Here is a 12,272-nt window from a genome sequence, read left to right on the forward strand (position 1 = left end):
GATCAAAGAAAAGAACATAAGAATATCCTATTAAAGTAAAAAAAAACCATACAGCCTTTAAACAGGAAGGCCTATTCAAAGATACATACCAGGGTTTAAACAGCCTCTATTTTAAATGAGGTATTGTATATATTGCGCTTCCCTGATAACTCAGTTGGTAAAGAATCTGCCTGCAATGCAGGAGACCCTGGTTCAATTCCTGGGTCAGGAAGATCCTCTGGAGAAGGGAAAGGTTACCCACTCCAGTATTCTTGGGCTTCCCTGGTGGCTCAGCTGATAAGGAAACCACCCACAATGCGGGAGACCTGGGTTTCATCCCTGGGTTGGGAATATCCCTTGGAGAAGGGAAAGGCTACCCACTCCAGGATTCTGGTCTGGAGAATTCTATGGACTATATAGTCCATGGGGTCACAAAGAGTCTGACACGACTTATAAATAACTACCATAAGAATCACTTGGTAGAAAGTATACTTACAGAGCAATAAAGAAATTTATCCTGGTATGCTCATTTATAGTAAATTTAGCTCTCTTGAAATAAACAAAGGTCATAGCCAAAAGATACTATAGAGAAAAAAGTTAAAAGTTAAAATTAATGTTTTGCTTTCATAAGTAAAACTGCTTTAAACTAGCTGTCTTTCTATGCTAAAACAATAAAGCATTACTTATCCTTATTACAGACACACCTATTTGAGTCCTTATTTTTTGGCTTCCTTTAATCCATATGAACAGTGAGAAATAGTTCTGGATCACTTATGATTAAGTCATAATTGGAATCAACTCCTAAATTTTATTCTTGCCAATATTTTTTGAACCCCAAACTCATTTTTTCCTATTATTCAAACATATAAAGAAGCTGAAATAATAACCAAGTGAATAACCATACATCCTTTACCAAGATTCATCAACTGTTACTCTGTTGCCACACTGGCTTGATTATATGTATATGCAATTTTTTCCCCCTCAACTCTTTGAGTTAGTTGTAGACATCCATACTCAAAATGCTCAAAATAATTTAAAAAATAACTTCTAACCAGAAATTAGAATCACCTGGCTCTATTTTCACTGGGAAAAGTGTTTTAAATGTATTATTAGGAAGACATGTCTAGCCTGTTATTAGGACCCATGCCAGATTCTGCCTGTTCAAGTTAAAAACAAGTTACAATACAAATATATTAGATGCCCTCTCGTAAGATAGCTAATTCATCCTACCTTCGCAGGTTTGACCACAAAGGTGATTCCCAAGTTTTTCAAGGTAACTTTCAGTAGAAGACTCGATACTAGTTTGTTAAGATACACTATTCTTGGTTAATTACTTTAGAGGCACTGCACCCTGCTGTCCAACAACTTTAATTACCAATAAGGCACTTAAAACTAAAATTTAAACTTTATAAGTCCACATGAACTGGATATTTGATATTACGGCATTACTGTTAATTTTTAAAGGTATTAGTGACACTGATTATGTTTAGAAAGATCTCACTTTTTAGAAGTACGTCTTTAAATATTTATGGATAAAATGTTAGGCTGTCTGGGCTTTGCTTCAAAATAATTCAGTTTTAGGGAGAGAAATGAGAAGAAACAAGAATGGCCATGAGTTAATGACTGTTTTAGCTGGATGGTAGGTACACAGATGGTCTTTGTTCTATTGTCTCTATTATAATTTTAAATGTACTACCGCATGTTTGAAATTTTATAAAATTAAAAGAAAACCTCCAATTTTATTTTTGTTATCTTAAGCTTAAAAGAGTTTACATCAATATTAAATTAATGGGTATTTAATCATGAGGTAGTCTGTTCATTCTCTTTTCTCTTGGTTGGCACATTATCTTAAATGGGATATGAAGTCATGCTGCATTTTCTGATATGACTAACTGGTCTAAGATGACATTTATAAAGCTGAAATTCTAACTGTTTGGCTAAACCTAAAGAGTATAGAGATAGCACAATCCCTAATGTATAAATCAGCATCATGATGTTCTTTTATGAAACACTGATTCCTATATAAAGAATAAGATTAATTTTACTCTACAAGATTACTGGGATTTGTTTCATTTAAATTATCTACAAAATAGTAAAATGTATAATCAACCACTTTTATCAGATGTTATTACCTTATAAAAGCTAACAATTCGGATCAAAACATATTAAGCCTAATACAGCAAATATTTTATAACTATAAATGGAGTGTAACTTTTAAAAATTGTGAATCATAGTGTACACCTGTATTGTACATCAACTGAACTTCAATTAAAAAAGAATAAAAAGTAAAAGCAAACCAAAAACAACCAACCAAACAAACAAAAAACATATTACGTCTATAGTGATTCTTGTTTTAAATCAAACAAATATGGGTTTAAGATCATATGAACCTAAATCAATAATATTTTACAATCCTTGAGTATAGATGGAATGAATGTATGTTGTATACTAACATTTAAGGATTCCATTTTGAAGGAGCAACATTAAGTTAGTTCTTTTCTTAACCTTAATTAGTAAGATAGAAAATCATTATAAGGTTCATTAAAGTCCGGACAGTCCAGTAACATAAAAATGCTAGTTAATGATTATACTGTTATCAAATTTACCTTGTCTGCAATTTTACAGCAGCAGTCCATCCACAAGAAATCCTGAATTAAATCATCATCTACAACAAAAGAAGGCTATGACTTGTCTTTTGAAAACAGGTTTCCTTTTGAAGAATTAATTTTTACATAAGGAGATTATAAACAATGCTTATAAATCACACCAAATGGCTGAACTGGTGTTGTACAAAGTATAGTTTTTGGTTCTTTAGTGTGTTTACCAAAGCAGGCACTGTACAGAAAACTACCACTTTATTTTTTGGCTTCCTATCTGATTTGCCTTAAGATATAGCCCAGACTAGAGGGGGAATGCCAGAAATGTCTGATTTACTGAATATTCCAGTAGCTCTTTTAGGAATGTTTTGGGTAGCTCTAGATGGGCTCTTTGTTAATTTCCAAACAAATCTTTAACAGGTGGAAATGGAATCTGATAAAAGATAACTCAGTCATTAAGAAATAATGACTCAATGAATACTGTTTTCTAAATGTCTTTTTTTTTTTTAAACACTTTCTCCTTTTATGTATAGGGTATTTTTAGTTTGGGGTTCTTTTTCTATCCTCATATTTATCTCACCTCTGTCCAATTATCTATTATCCAAATACACATGTCTATGTAAGGGAGATTTAAAATTCATTAGTTATTTATAACTAACATTTAATTTTGGAAAGAGTGTTATGACAAAAAGATCAACAGACAAAAAATACTGTTAAAAAGAATAACATCCAAAAAATAGGTAAAAAACACTCACTTCAAATAAAGGCTCAAATACATAATACCAAAATATATGTGTAGCTGTCAGAAAATAATTTGGAAAAAAAATTCACTTTTTTCCATTTCCCCCTTCATTTTTAGTTAAATAACTAAGTATAACTTTTTGTTATATCCTAGAAATATTATCAGTGTAGTCAAATAAATGGAAAGTTCCAATATGTATCAATTTTCTGAGAATAATTAATCTCTGCCTTGTTAATTCCATTTCTATTTCTTAAATTACCTAAAATGGTAGAGCCATGTATTTTTCCTTATTTCCCACATTCAGTTATGAATAACAAAAAAGTTTGTGGGTAATAATTTTGCTCTACTCTTAATAGAGAGGGAACCCCCATTCCCCATTTTTTAAAGACTACTGTCCTCTCAGAAGGGCAAATACTCTTGTCCCTCTCTCTTCTTTTATGCATCTTCTTTCCTCTAGAAGCAAGGAAGGTTGTTACCTCAATCTACCAGTCTGTGATAGCTACTTGATTCAGTCCCACAGGTAAGTACCAGAATCTATCTATCCAACCCTTTATTCTGTCTACCTTACTACCTTACCTCAAAAAAAAGAAAAAAATGTCCTCTTTCTTGGGCCAGTAGAAATACTACAAAGTTTCTTTTTGGCTATTTTTAAGATTATCAGCAAAGCAGCACCGTTTCAAGATCTGAACAAAATTTAATTTTATTATATGAGCATTATGATAAAGCATAGTTAATTTTTAATAATATTCCCCAGAGATTATACTGAAACTTCTCTAGGTTGACTAACCTTGCCAGTTTGCTCAGTTTTAGCACTGAGTCCTGGGAAACCCCTCAGGCTCGGTGACACGAGTCAGTTAACTCACCTGAGACTTTATGTGTATTTACTTTAGGTCAAACAAAACTCATGCTATGACCTTGAATTGCCCAGAATTTACATTTGATACTTGAATTAAGTAGTCTAGAAGCTAGATGAGTCAGAATTTCTACTCTAAAAGTAACAGAAACAAACAAAAATCTAGCACTGGGGAAGAAAACAAAACAGACTAAGGCAAAAACAAATTTGGTTTGAGATAGAAAATCTGACACAGAAAATAACAGCATCCTTTTTGATTATCATGAAAATTATAAAACAAAACTTACATTCTCTCACTTTTAAGTACTTTATAATTACCTCTATTACAATATTTTAAACCTACCAAATAATTTAAAGAAAGCAGTCATTTCCTGACGCTGTATAACTAGACAGGGTCCTTTGGGGCGTTTAGACTTGTTGCTATTATGTGCATTTTTTTCAGATGCTGGCCAACTATCTTTAAAAATAGGACGCTTCAGGGTAATGGGTTTTTTAGGCTGATGCAATCTATTTGACCCCGATTTTACATGTACAGTGACAGTAGGTGGTGTCTCACAACACAGCTGATTATGTCTCATTTTGGTTTCCCACGATTCCTGTAAAAATAAAACACATAGTTATTTATCACACTCTTGTTCACTTCAAGAAAAGCTATGTTTCCTTTGGGCCTGGTATGTCTCTATTCCCAAATAATAAGATACTGCATACTATTTTGCTTTGACTACTAGGGAACTAAAATCCAAATTTTAAAGTTAATTATAGAAACTGTGCTGAGTTTATAATCTATTTGTGGTATTCTTTTTTCCTGATAATTTTTATTCTGCTTGTACTGACATAATTTTATATGATTATTGTCATCTCAAATTTTTTATAGAATAAGGCAAACTGCTTTGAGAACTAAGTTATTATCAATATCATTATTATGTTAAAAAGCAATTCACATACACACAAACATTTTCTAACTGGTTAATTCCTGGATATGTTATAAAACTCACTGATTCAACAAGTGTTTATTGATATTTTTGAAAAGTTGAAAACAATTCTAGCAAAGAAATGCATGCATTGACGGATTCTCATAAACTGATCACTTGAATTTCTAAAGTTGTGAGTGTATGACTATGCTATTTGAGTGGCTGATTACCAGTGTATATGAATGTAAACTGCTTTAGTCTAATAAAAATTGAAAGTTAATCCATCAGTATTTAATGATATGCATAATCACTATTACATTTGATGGTAATTAGTTCACATAATTACTAGTATTACTTTTATGATCAAAGTATTTATAGGGTAATGGAAATGCAGTTATGAATAGCCAAAGCAGCAAACTATTTTAAGACCCTAATGAGAATCTCTGAATCCATAACTCACAGTGACCCAGGCAGTCATGCCTCCCTCGATGTTCAGTGAGTTAGGTACAGATTCTCCTTCCTGACTCTCAGAAACTTCCCTGATGAAGGAAGGAATGGAAAATAAAATTGGATATAGTGAGGCTAGATCAGAATTGCCCAATATAAAGTGAGCCACATACATAAATTTGTATTTTAAAGCCACATTTAAAAAAGCAAAAATAAGCAAGTCAATTTAATTTTACAAATATACTTTATGTAACTGAATATATCCAAAATATAATTTTGGCATGTACTCAATATAAAAACCAAGAAGACATTTTATATTCTTCTTTTATACTAAGTCTTTGAAATCTAGTTTGCATTATACTTATATCTCAATTTTGAATGCTAAAATTTGCAACAGTTAGTGAAATGTAGTCTTGCCAAAACAATGATCTAGGAGGTAAGGGAAAAATATTTTATATTCCTTCAATATTTAATTGTAAAGTAAAAATTCTTCAGTTATACCTGCCACACTTCAACTGTTTAATAAGCACATATGGCTAGTAGCTACCCATATTAGACAGCACAGGGCTAAATTATGAAGAACTAGGCAGACTAAGTTATATTCAATTACTTTTATATATAATTCCTTCTCCTCTACTTTGCTTCCCTCCTCTCCACTCCTCTTTCTTCCTAGATCCTCATCTTATGTCATTTTTACTTAATGTTAAGTAACTTAAAAAATGTTGCTTTATTAAAACAACCTGGGATATATGATGAAACAGAATGCAAATTTTCTATAAAAAAATAATGATCACATTTTACATTATTCTGCCTCATATAAAAATTGAGAAAAGAGAAACAGGAGGCAATTCATTGAGATTAATAAGCAAACACTGGCAAAAGAGTTATGGAGAAGGAGCTTAAGGAGAGAAGCTATCAATGATACATTTTTGTTCAAATTCCAACTTTAGGTAACTTCAATTTTTGCTCTTTATTTAGACATACTAAGAGAATGGCAAGTCAAATGAGAATTTTTTTTAAGACAGAGGATAATTTTTTTATAATTTTTAAAAAATTTATTATTGAAGGATAATTACTTTACAGAATTTTGTGTCAAACCTCAGCATGAATCAGCCATAGGTATACATATATCCCCTCCTTTTTGAACCTCTTTCCCATCTCCCTCCCCGCCCCACCCCTCTCACCCCTCTAGGTTGATACACCTGTTTGAGTTTCCTGAGACATACAGCAAATTCCCTTTGGCTATTTTACATATGATAAGTTTTCATATTCTCTCTATACATCTCACCGTCTTCTCTCCTCTCCCTGTGTCCCTAAGTCTGTTCTCTATGTCTGCTTCTCCATTGCTGCCCTGCAAATAAATTATTTAGTACCACTTTCTAGATTCCATATATGCATTAGTATACAATATTTATCTTTCTGACTGACTTCATTCTTTATAGTAAGCTTTAGGTTCATCCAACTCATTAGAACTGACTCAAATGTAGTCCTTTTTATGGCTGAGTAATATTCCCTTATGTATATGTACCACAACTTCTTTATCCATTCATCTGTCAATGGACATTTAGGTTGCTTCCATGTTCTAGCTATTGTAAATGAACACTGGGGTTACATGTGTCTTTTTCAATTTTGGATTCCTCAGGGTATATGTCTAGGAAAGAGATTGCTGGGTCATATAGTGGTTTATTCCTAATTTTTAAAGGAATCTCCATACTATATATGACAGGATTTTAAAGTATGACTGAAGGCAAAGGGACAGAACTGGCTGAAAATAAATGTTAAAATACTGGACAAGAGACCTGGATGAAGACCTGATTCTCCCCAGTGATATGATCTTAGGTTATTTAACTTCTGGGAGTCTCCCTTTTCTCGCTTGTGGTATTGAGATAATAAAAGCACTTATTTTCTTTTTTAGAAGCTGGTACATAGTATTCATTTAAAGTTACCTATTATCAGGTATTGTTATAATACATATTTTAGAGGGTTAATGAGGAAAGGAACCATATGAATAATGCACAGTGCTGAATGTTTGGCAAAAACTCAACCTATGGCAGCACTATTATTGTATTTTTTTTTACAGAAAGAGTGTCTTTGAAGGAAGGAGTCCCAATATGACAGATAACCAAATTTCACCTCAACTAATAAACGTAATTTAAATGTTAAAATTTTATTGGTAACAGGCTCCATAGGTATATTTTAATGTGCTTACGACAAAGAATAAAGTTTGTAAAGAGACAGGCTCTCAATTACTTCTAAATTTTTTTTTTTTTTAATTGAAGCTAGCTGGCCTACAGTCGTACTGGAAATGTTAGGAAAGGACATTTGTAAATTTTGATAAATGGGCTAAGGGCATAGCCCTGAGATACAGCAACTCAGGTCTCAGGATTCTGGTGCAGATGCTCCTGGAAAAAAAGATGCGTTTAATGGGACACAAGAGGCAGGATGAATTAAACACTGCTATCCCGCGCTCAGCTGTATAAAGACGGGCGGGCTGCGGGGAGGCGCGAGCTCTTTCCTAAAGGCCTTCCTTTCCGAAGGGGGCAGCGCCCGCTGAGGAGAGGGCACGACGAGCCCTTGGGGACGCGTCTCCGTTGTCCTCTCCCCCGCCGACTAGTGAGCACAACCAGCTGAGCTGGTGAGCAAAGTGTGGCAAACCCCAACAAACACGGCCGAGGGGAGTGCCCTGCCTCCTCTCTATACTGCACCGTCGTCCTCCACCCTGCTCCTCCCGGCTCTGCGCAGTCCTACCGCTACGCCTCCGCCTCCCCACCGGCACCTGAGGAAACTCAAGGGCGGAAGTGTGAGGAAGGGGTCGAGACGCCGCCGCCATAGCCTCACACATTTAGGCCGGCGGGGTTGGAGGCAAGAGGGGACGAAGGAGCCAGGCACAACCAAAACTGTACAGTCGCCGGCGAGGCCCTAAGCCGGAGAGCGAGCGGAGGGTACCTGCGGAAACCTGAGCCTGGTGAGCGAGGGCCGGACTGGCGGCCAGCCTTTCACAGACGCCCTACGCTTCAGACGGTTACTCGCAGTTCGCTCCACCGTGGCGCCGCGGGGCCCGAGACCTCCCGCCAACCAGAGCGAGGCCAACGCAGGCCAATCAGCGCCCGGAGCCCGCCCCTTGAGGCGGGGCTAGCCCGAGGCTGCGCGCGACGCCTGCCGACCTTTTACCGTTACTTTTCCTTGCTTGACCATGAACTTCCAGATGTTCAAGCTGGTTTTAGAAAAGGCAGAGGAACCAGAGATCAAATTGCCAACATCCGCTGGATCATTGAAAAAGCAAGAGAGTTCCAGAAAAAATCTATTTCTGCTTTACTGACTATGCCAAGGCCTTTGACTGTGTGGGTCACAATAAACTGTGGAAAATTCAAGAGATGGGAATACCAGACCACCTGACCTGCCTCTTGAGAAACCTGTATGCAGCTCAGGAAGCAACAGTTAGAACTGGACATGGAACAACAGACTGGTTCCAAACAGGAAAAGGAGTACATCAAGGCTGTATATTGTCACCCTGCTTATTTAACTTATATGCAGAGTACATCATGAGAAACGCTGGGCTGGAAGAAGCACAAGCTGGAATCAAGATTGCCGGGAGAAATATCAATAACCTCAGATATGCAGATGACACCACCCTTACGGCAGAAAGTGAAGAGGAACTAAAAACCCTCTTGATGAAAGTGAGTGAAAAAGTTGGCTTAAAGTTCAACATTCAGAAAACGAAGATCATGGCATCAGGTCCCATCACTTCATGGGAAATAGATGGAGAAACAGTGGAAACAGTGTCAGACTTTATTTTGGGGGGGCTCCAAAATCACTGCAGATGGTGACTGCAGCCATGAAATTAAAAACCGCTTACTCCTTGGAAGGCAAGTTATGACCAACCTAGATAGCATATTCAAAAGCAGAGACATTACTTTGCCAACAAAGGTCCATCTAGTCAAGGCTATGGTTTTTCCAGTAGTCATGTATGGACGTGAGAGTTGGACTATAAGAAAGCTGAGTGCCGAAGAATTGATGCTTTTGAACTGTGGTGTTGGAGAAGACTCTTGAGAGTCCCTTGGACTGCCAGGAGATCCAACCAGTCCATCCTAAAGGAGATCAGTCCTGGGTGTTCTCTGGAAAGACTGACGCTAAAGCTGAAACTCCAATACTTTGGCCACCTCATGCGAAGAGTTGACTCATTGGAAAAGACTCTGATGCTGGGAGGGATTGGGGGCAGGAGGGGAAGGTGATGACAGATGATGAGATGGCTGGATGGCATCACCGACTCGATGGACGTTGAGTATGAGTGAACTTCGTGAGCTGGTGATAGACAGGGAGGCCTGGCGTGCTGCAATTCATGGGGTCGCAGAGTCGGACACCACTGAGCGACTGAACTGAACTTCCTTGCTTCCCCTCTCGAAAAGGGCCTGGTAAAAAGGCGGGACCCTACCAGGCCTCTTCTTGCCTTCTAATACAATCCCTTTCCCCCGGGCACATATCAAAGTCAGGCTTGGATTAGAGCCATTTATCTCCCCTCTAGCAAGACAGAGAGGCACTGCTGGGCTGGGAATTCTGCCCCACTGCGCCAAACATATACACTGGCAGGTACGCAAAAAATGGAGACATCAATAGCCGGAGGACGAAGAACCAGAGAGGAACTTTGCAGCAGTAATTATAAATTAGCTATGTTAAATAATTAGAAAAATAGGAAAAGGCAACTTAAACTGAAAAATGTGTGAATACTGTGGCTCACTGTGAGAAGGGGTAATGTTCTTCTATCCTGTTGAATCTATTGTTCTAACTTCTACAGGGACCTTTTCATTTTGGTGGCATTCTAGCCCTTGGCCTGGTGCCTAGGATGTAAGGTGCTTAATGTTTGTTCAATGAGTAAGTAAAAGGATTCTTCATAGCTTTTAAATTTTGTCCCTGCCATCTTTTCCTCTTCCCTTCTAGTTTATAACCTGCTTCCTCACCCCCTTTGATACATCATGTTGCTGTAGTCTTCTAAATATTTTGAATGACTGCACACTACTCCAGAATGGATGGACCAAGTTTAAACCGTTTTGATACTTGCATTGCTTCTAGATTTTCCAGCTACCACCATTGTTGTTGTTATTCAGTCACAAAGTCGTGTCTTGACTCTTTGCGACCCCATGGACTGCAGCACGCCAGGCTTCCCTGTCCCTATCTCCCAGAATTTGCCCAAGTTCATGTCCATTGAGTCAGGGATGCCATCCAGACATCTCATTCTCTGTCGTGCTCTCTCCTTCAATCTTTCCCAGCATCAGGGTCTTTTCCAATGAGTCGACTCTTTGAAGCAGGTGGCCAAAGTATTGGAGTTTCAGCTTCAGCATCAGTCTTTCCAACGAACACCCAGGACTGATCTTTAGGATGGACTCGCTGGATCTCCTTGCAGTCCAAGGGACTCTCAAGAGTCTTCTCCAACACCACAGTTCAGAAGCATCAATTCTTTGACACTCAGCTTTCTTATAGTCCAACTGTCACATCCATACATGACTACTGGAAAAACCGTAGCTTTCACTTGACAGACCTTTGCTGGCAAAGTAATGTCTCTGCTTTCTAATATGCTGTCTAGGTTCGTCACAACTTCCAAGGAGTAAGCGGTTTTTAATTTCATGGCTGCAGCCACCATGTGCAGTGATTTTGGAGTCCAAAAACATAAAGTCAGCCACTGCTTCTAATTTCATGTACACTTAAAAAGGAATCTGGCCTTGCCTATCTGTGGTGTATGCAAGCTCAGTCCTGTCCAACTCTTTGTGACCCCATGGACTATAGCCTGCCAGGCTCTTCTATCCATGGTATTCTCCAGGCAAGAATACTGGAGTGGGGTGCCATTTGCTACTCCAGGGGATCTTCCCCACCCAGGGATCGAAACCAAATCTCCTACAGGCAGATTCTTTACCACTGAGCAACCTGGGAAACCCATTTGTGGTACTTCCTAGCAATTAGTTCCTCAGTCAGCAACTCTGAAGAACAATTATTTAGTTCCCTTCTTTCTTGGGCTCTCACCCCTTTAGAGGATGGCAAAAACCACCTACGTGTAAGAGGATACAATCTGGGAATTCATTTTTCTTTTTAAGCATCTTGGACATTTTCTCGAGTGAACCAAGAAACAAACTGGCTGTGAAAACCTTAAATACTGATTCTCTTGAAGAAACACCGCTTGAAGCCTCATCCCGCTTTCTATGGTGGTTCTCTTTTCCCCAAGATATCAGGGTTTACTGTGATTACTAGTTTCCAGCCTTGGGTACAGAATGTTTACTGAATACTGAATGTCTACTATAGGCATGCTGCTTTGCAGATACTACATTTTCTTTTTTACAGATTGAAGGTTTGTGACAACCCTAACAGACCTGTGCAAGTCTGTTAGCGTGGCTTTAACAGCAGTATTTTCTCACATTATGTCTCTCTCACATTTTGGTAATTCTTGCAATATTTCAAACATTTTCATTATCATTATATTTGTTATGGTGACCCATGATCAGTGATCTTTGATGTTACTATTTTGAGGTGTCACAAAGGGAGCCCATAAAAGCCCATCTATAAATGTGTTTTGATTGCTCCACTAACCAGCCATTCACTCATCTCACTCCCTTTCCTTGGGCTTTTTCCCTGAGACACCACAAAACTGAAATCAGTCCAGTTAAGGTTTTACAGTGGCTCCACAGTGTTTAAGTGAAAGATAGAGTTGGATGTCTCCCATTTTAAATCAAAATCCAGGCATTTTTTACATAAATGGG

The 12,272-nt window shown here is 37.7% G+C and overlaps 1 protein-coding gene across 1 annotated transcript in view; it reads right to left on the reverse strand.

The window, feature by feature from the left end:
• Positions 1 to 6,207, reverse strand: part of SPDYA (speedy/RINGO cell cycle regulator family member A) — a 34,748-nt gene extending 28,541 nt beyond the window's left edge. Inside the window, exons 1-4 of the mRNA XM_040224160.1 lie at positions 5,543 to 6,207; positions 4,515 to 4,767; positions 2,586 to 2,644; positions 476 to 561 (exon numbers count right to left, since the gene is read on the reverse strand). Of these exons, the coding sequence (XP_040080094.1) occupies positions 476 to 561; positions 2,586 to 2,644; positions 4,515 to 4,767; positions 5,543 to 5,704 (560 nt within the window). The 5' untranslated portion in view covers positions 5,705 to 6,207. The remainder of the gene's footprint in view (positions 1 to 475; positions 562 to 2,585; positions 2,645 to 4,514; positions 4,768 to 5,542) is intronic.
• Between the last annotated feature and the right edge of the window lie 6,065 nt (positions 6,208 to 12,272).

This window comes from Oryx dammah, unplaced genomic scaffold, assembly GCF_014754425.2.
Source record: "Oryx dammah isolate SB20612 unplaced genomic scaffold, SCBI_Odam_1.1 HiC_scaffold_25, whole genome shotgun sequence".
NCBI lineage: Eukaryota > Metazoa > Chordata > Mammalia > Artiodactyla > Bovidae > Oryx > Oryx dammah.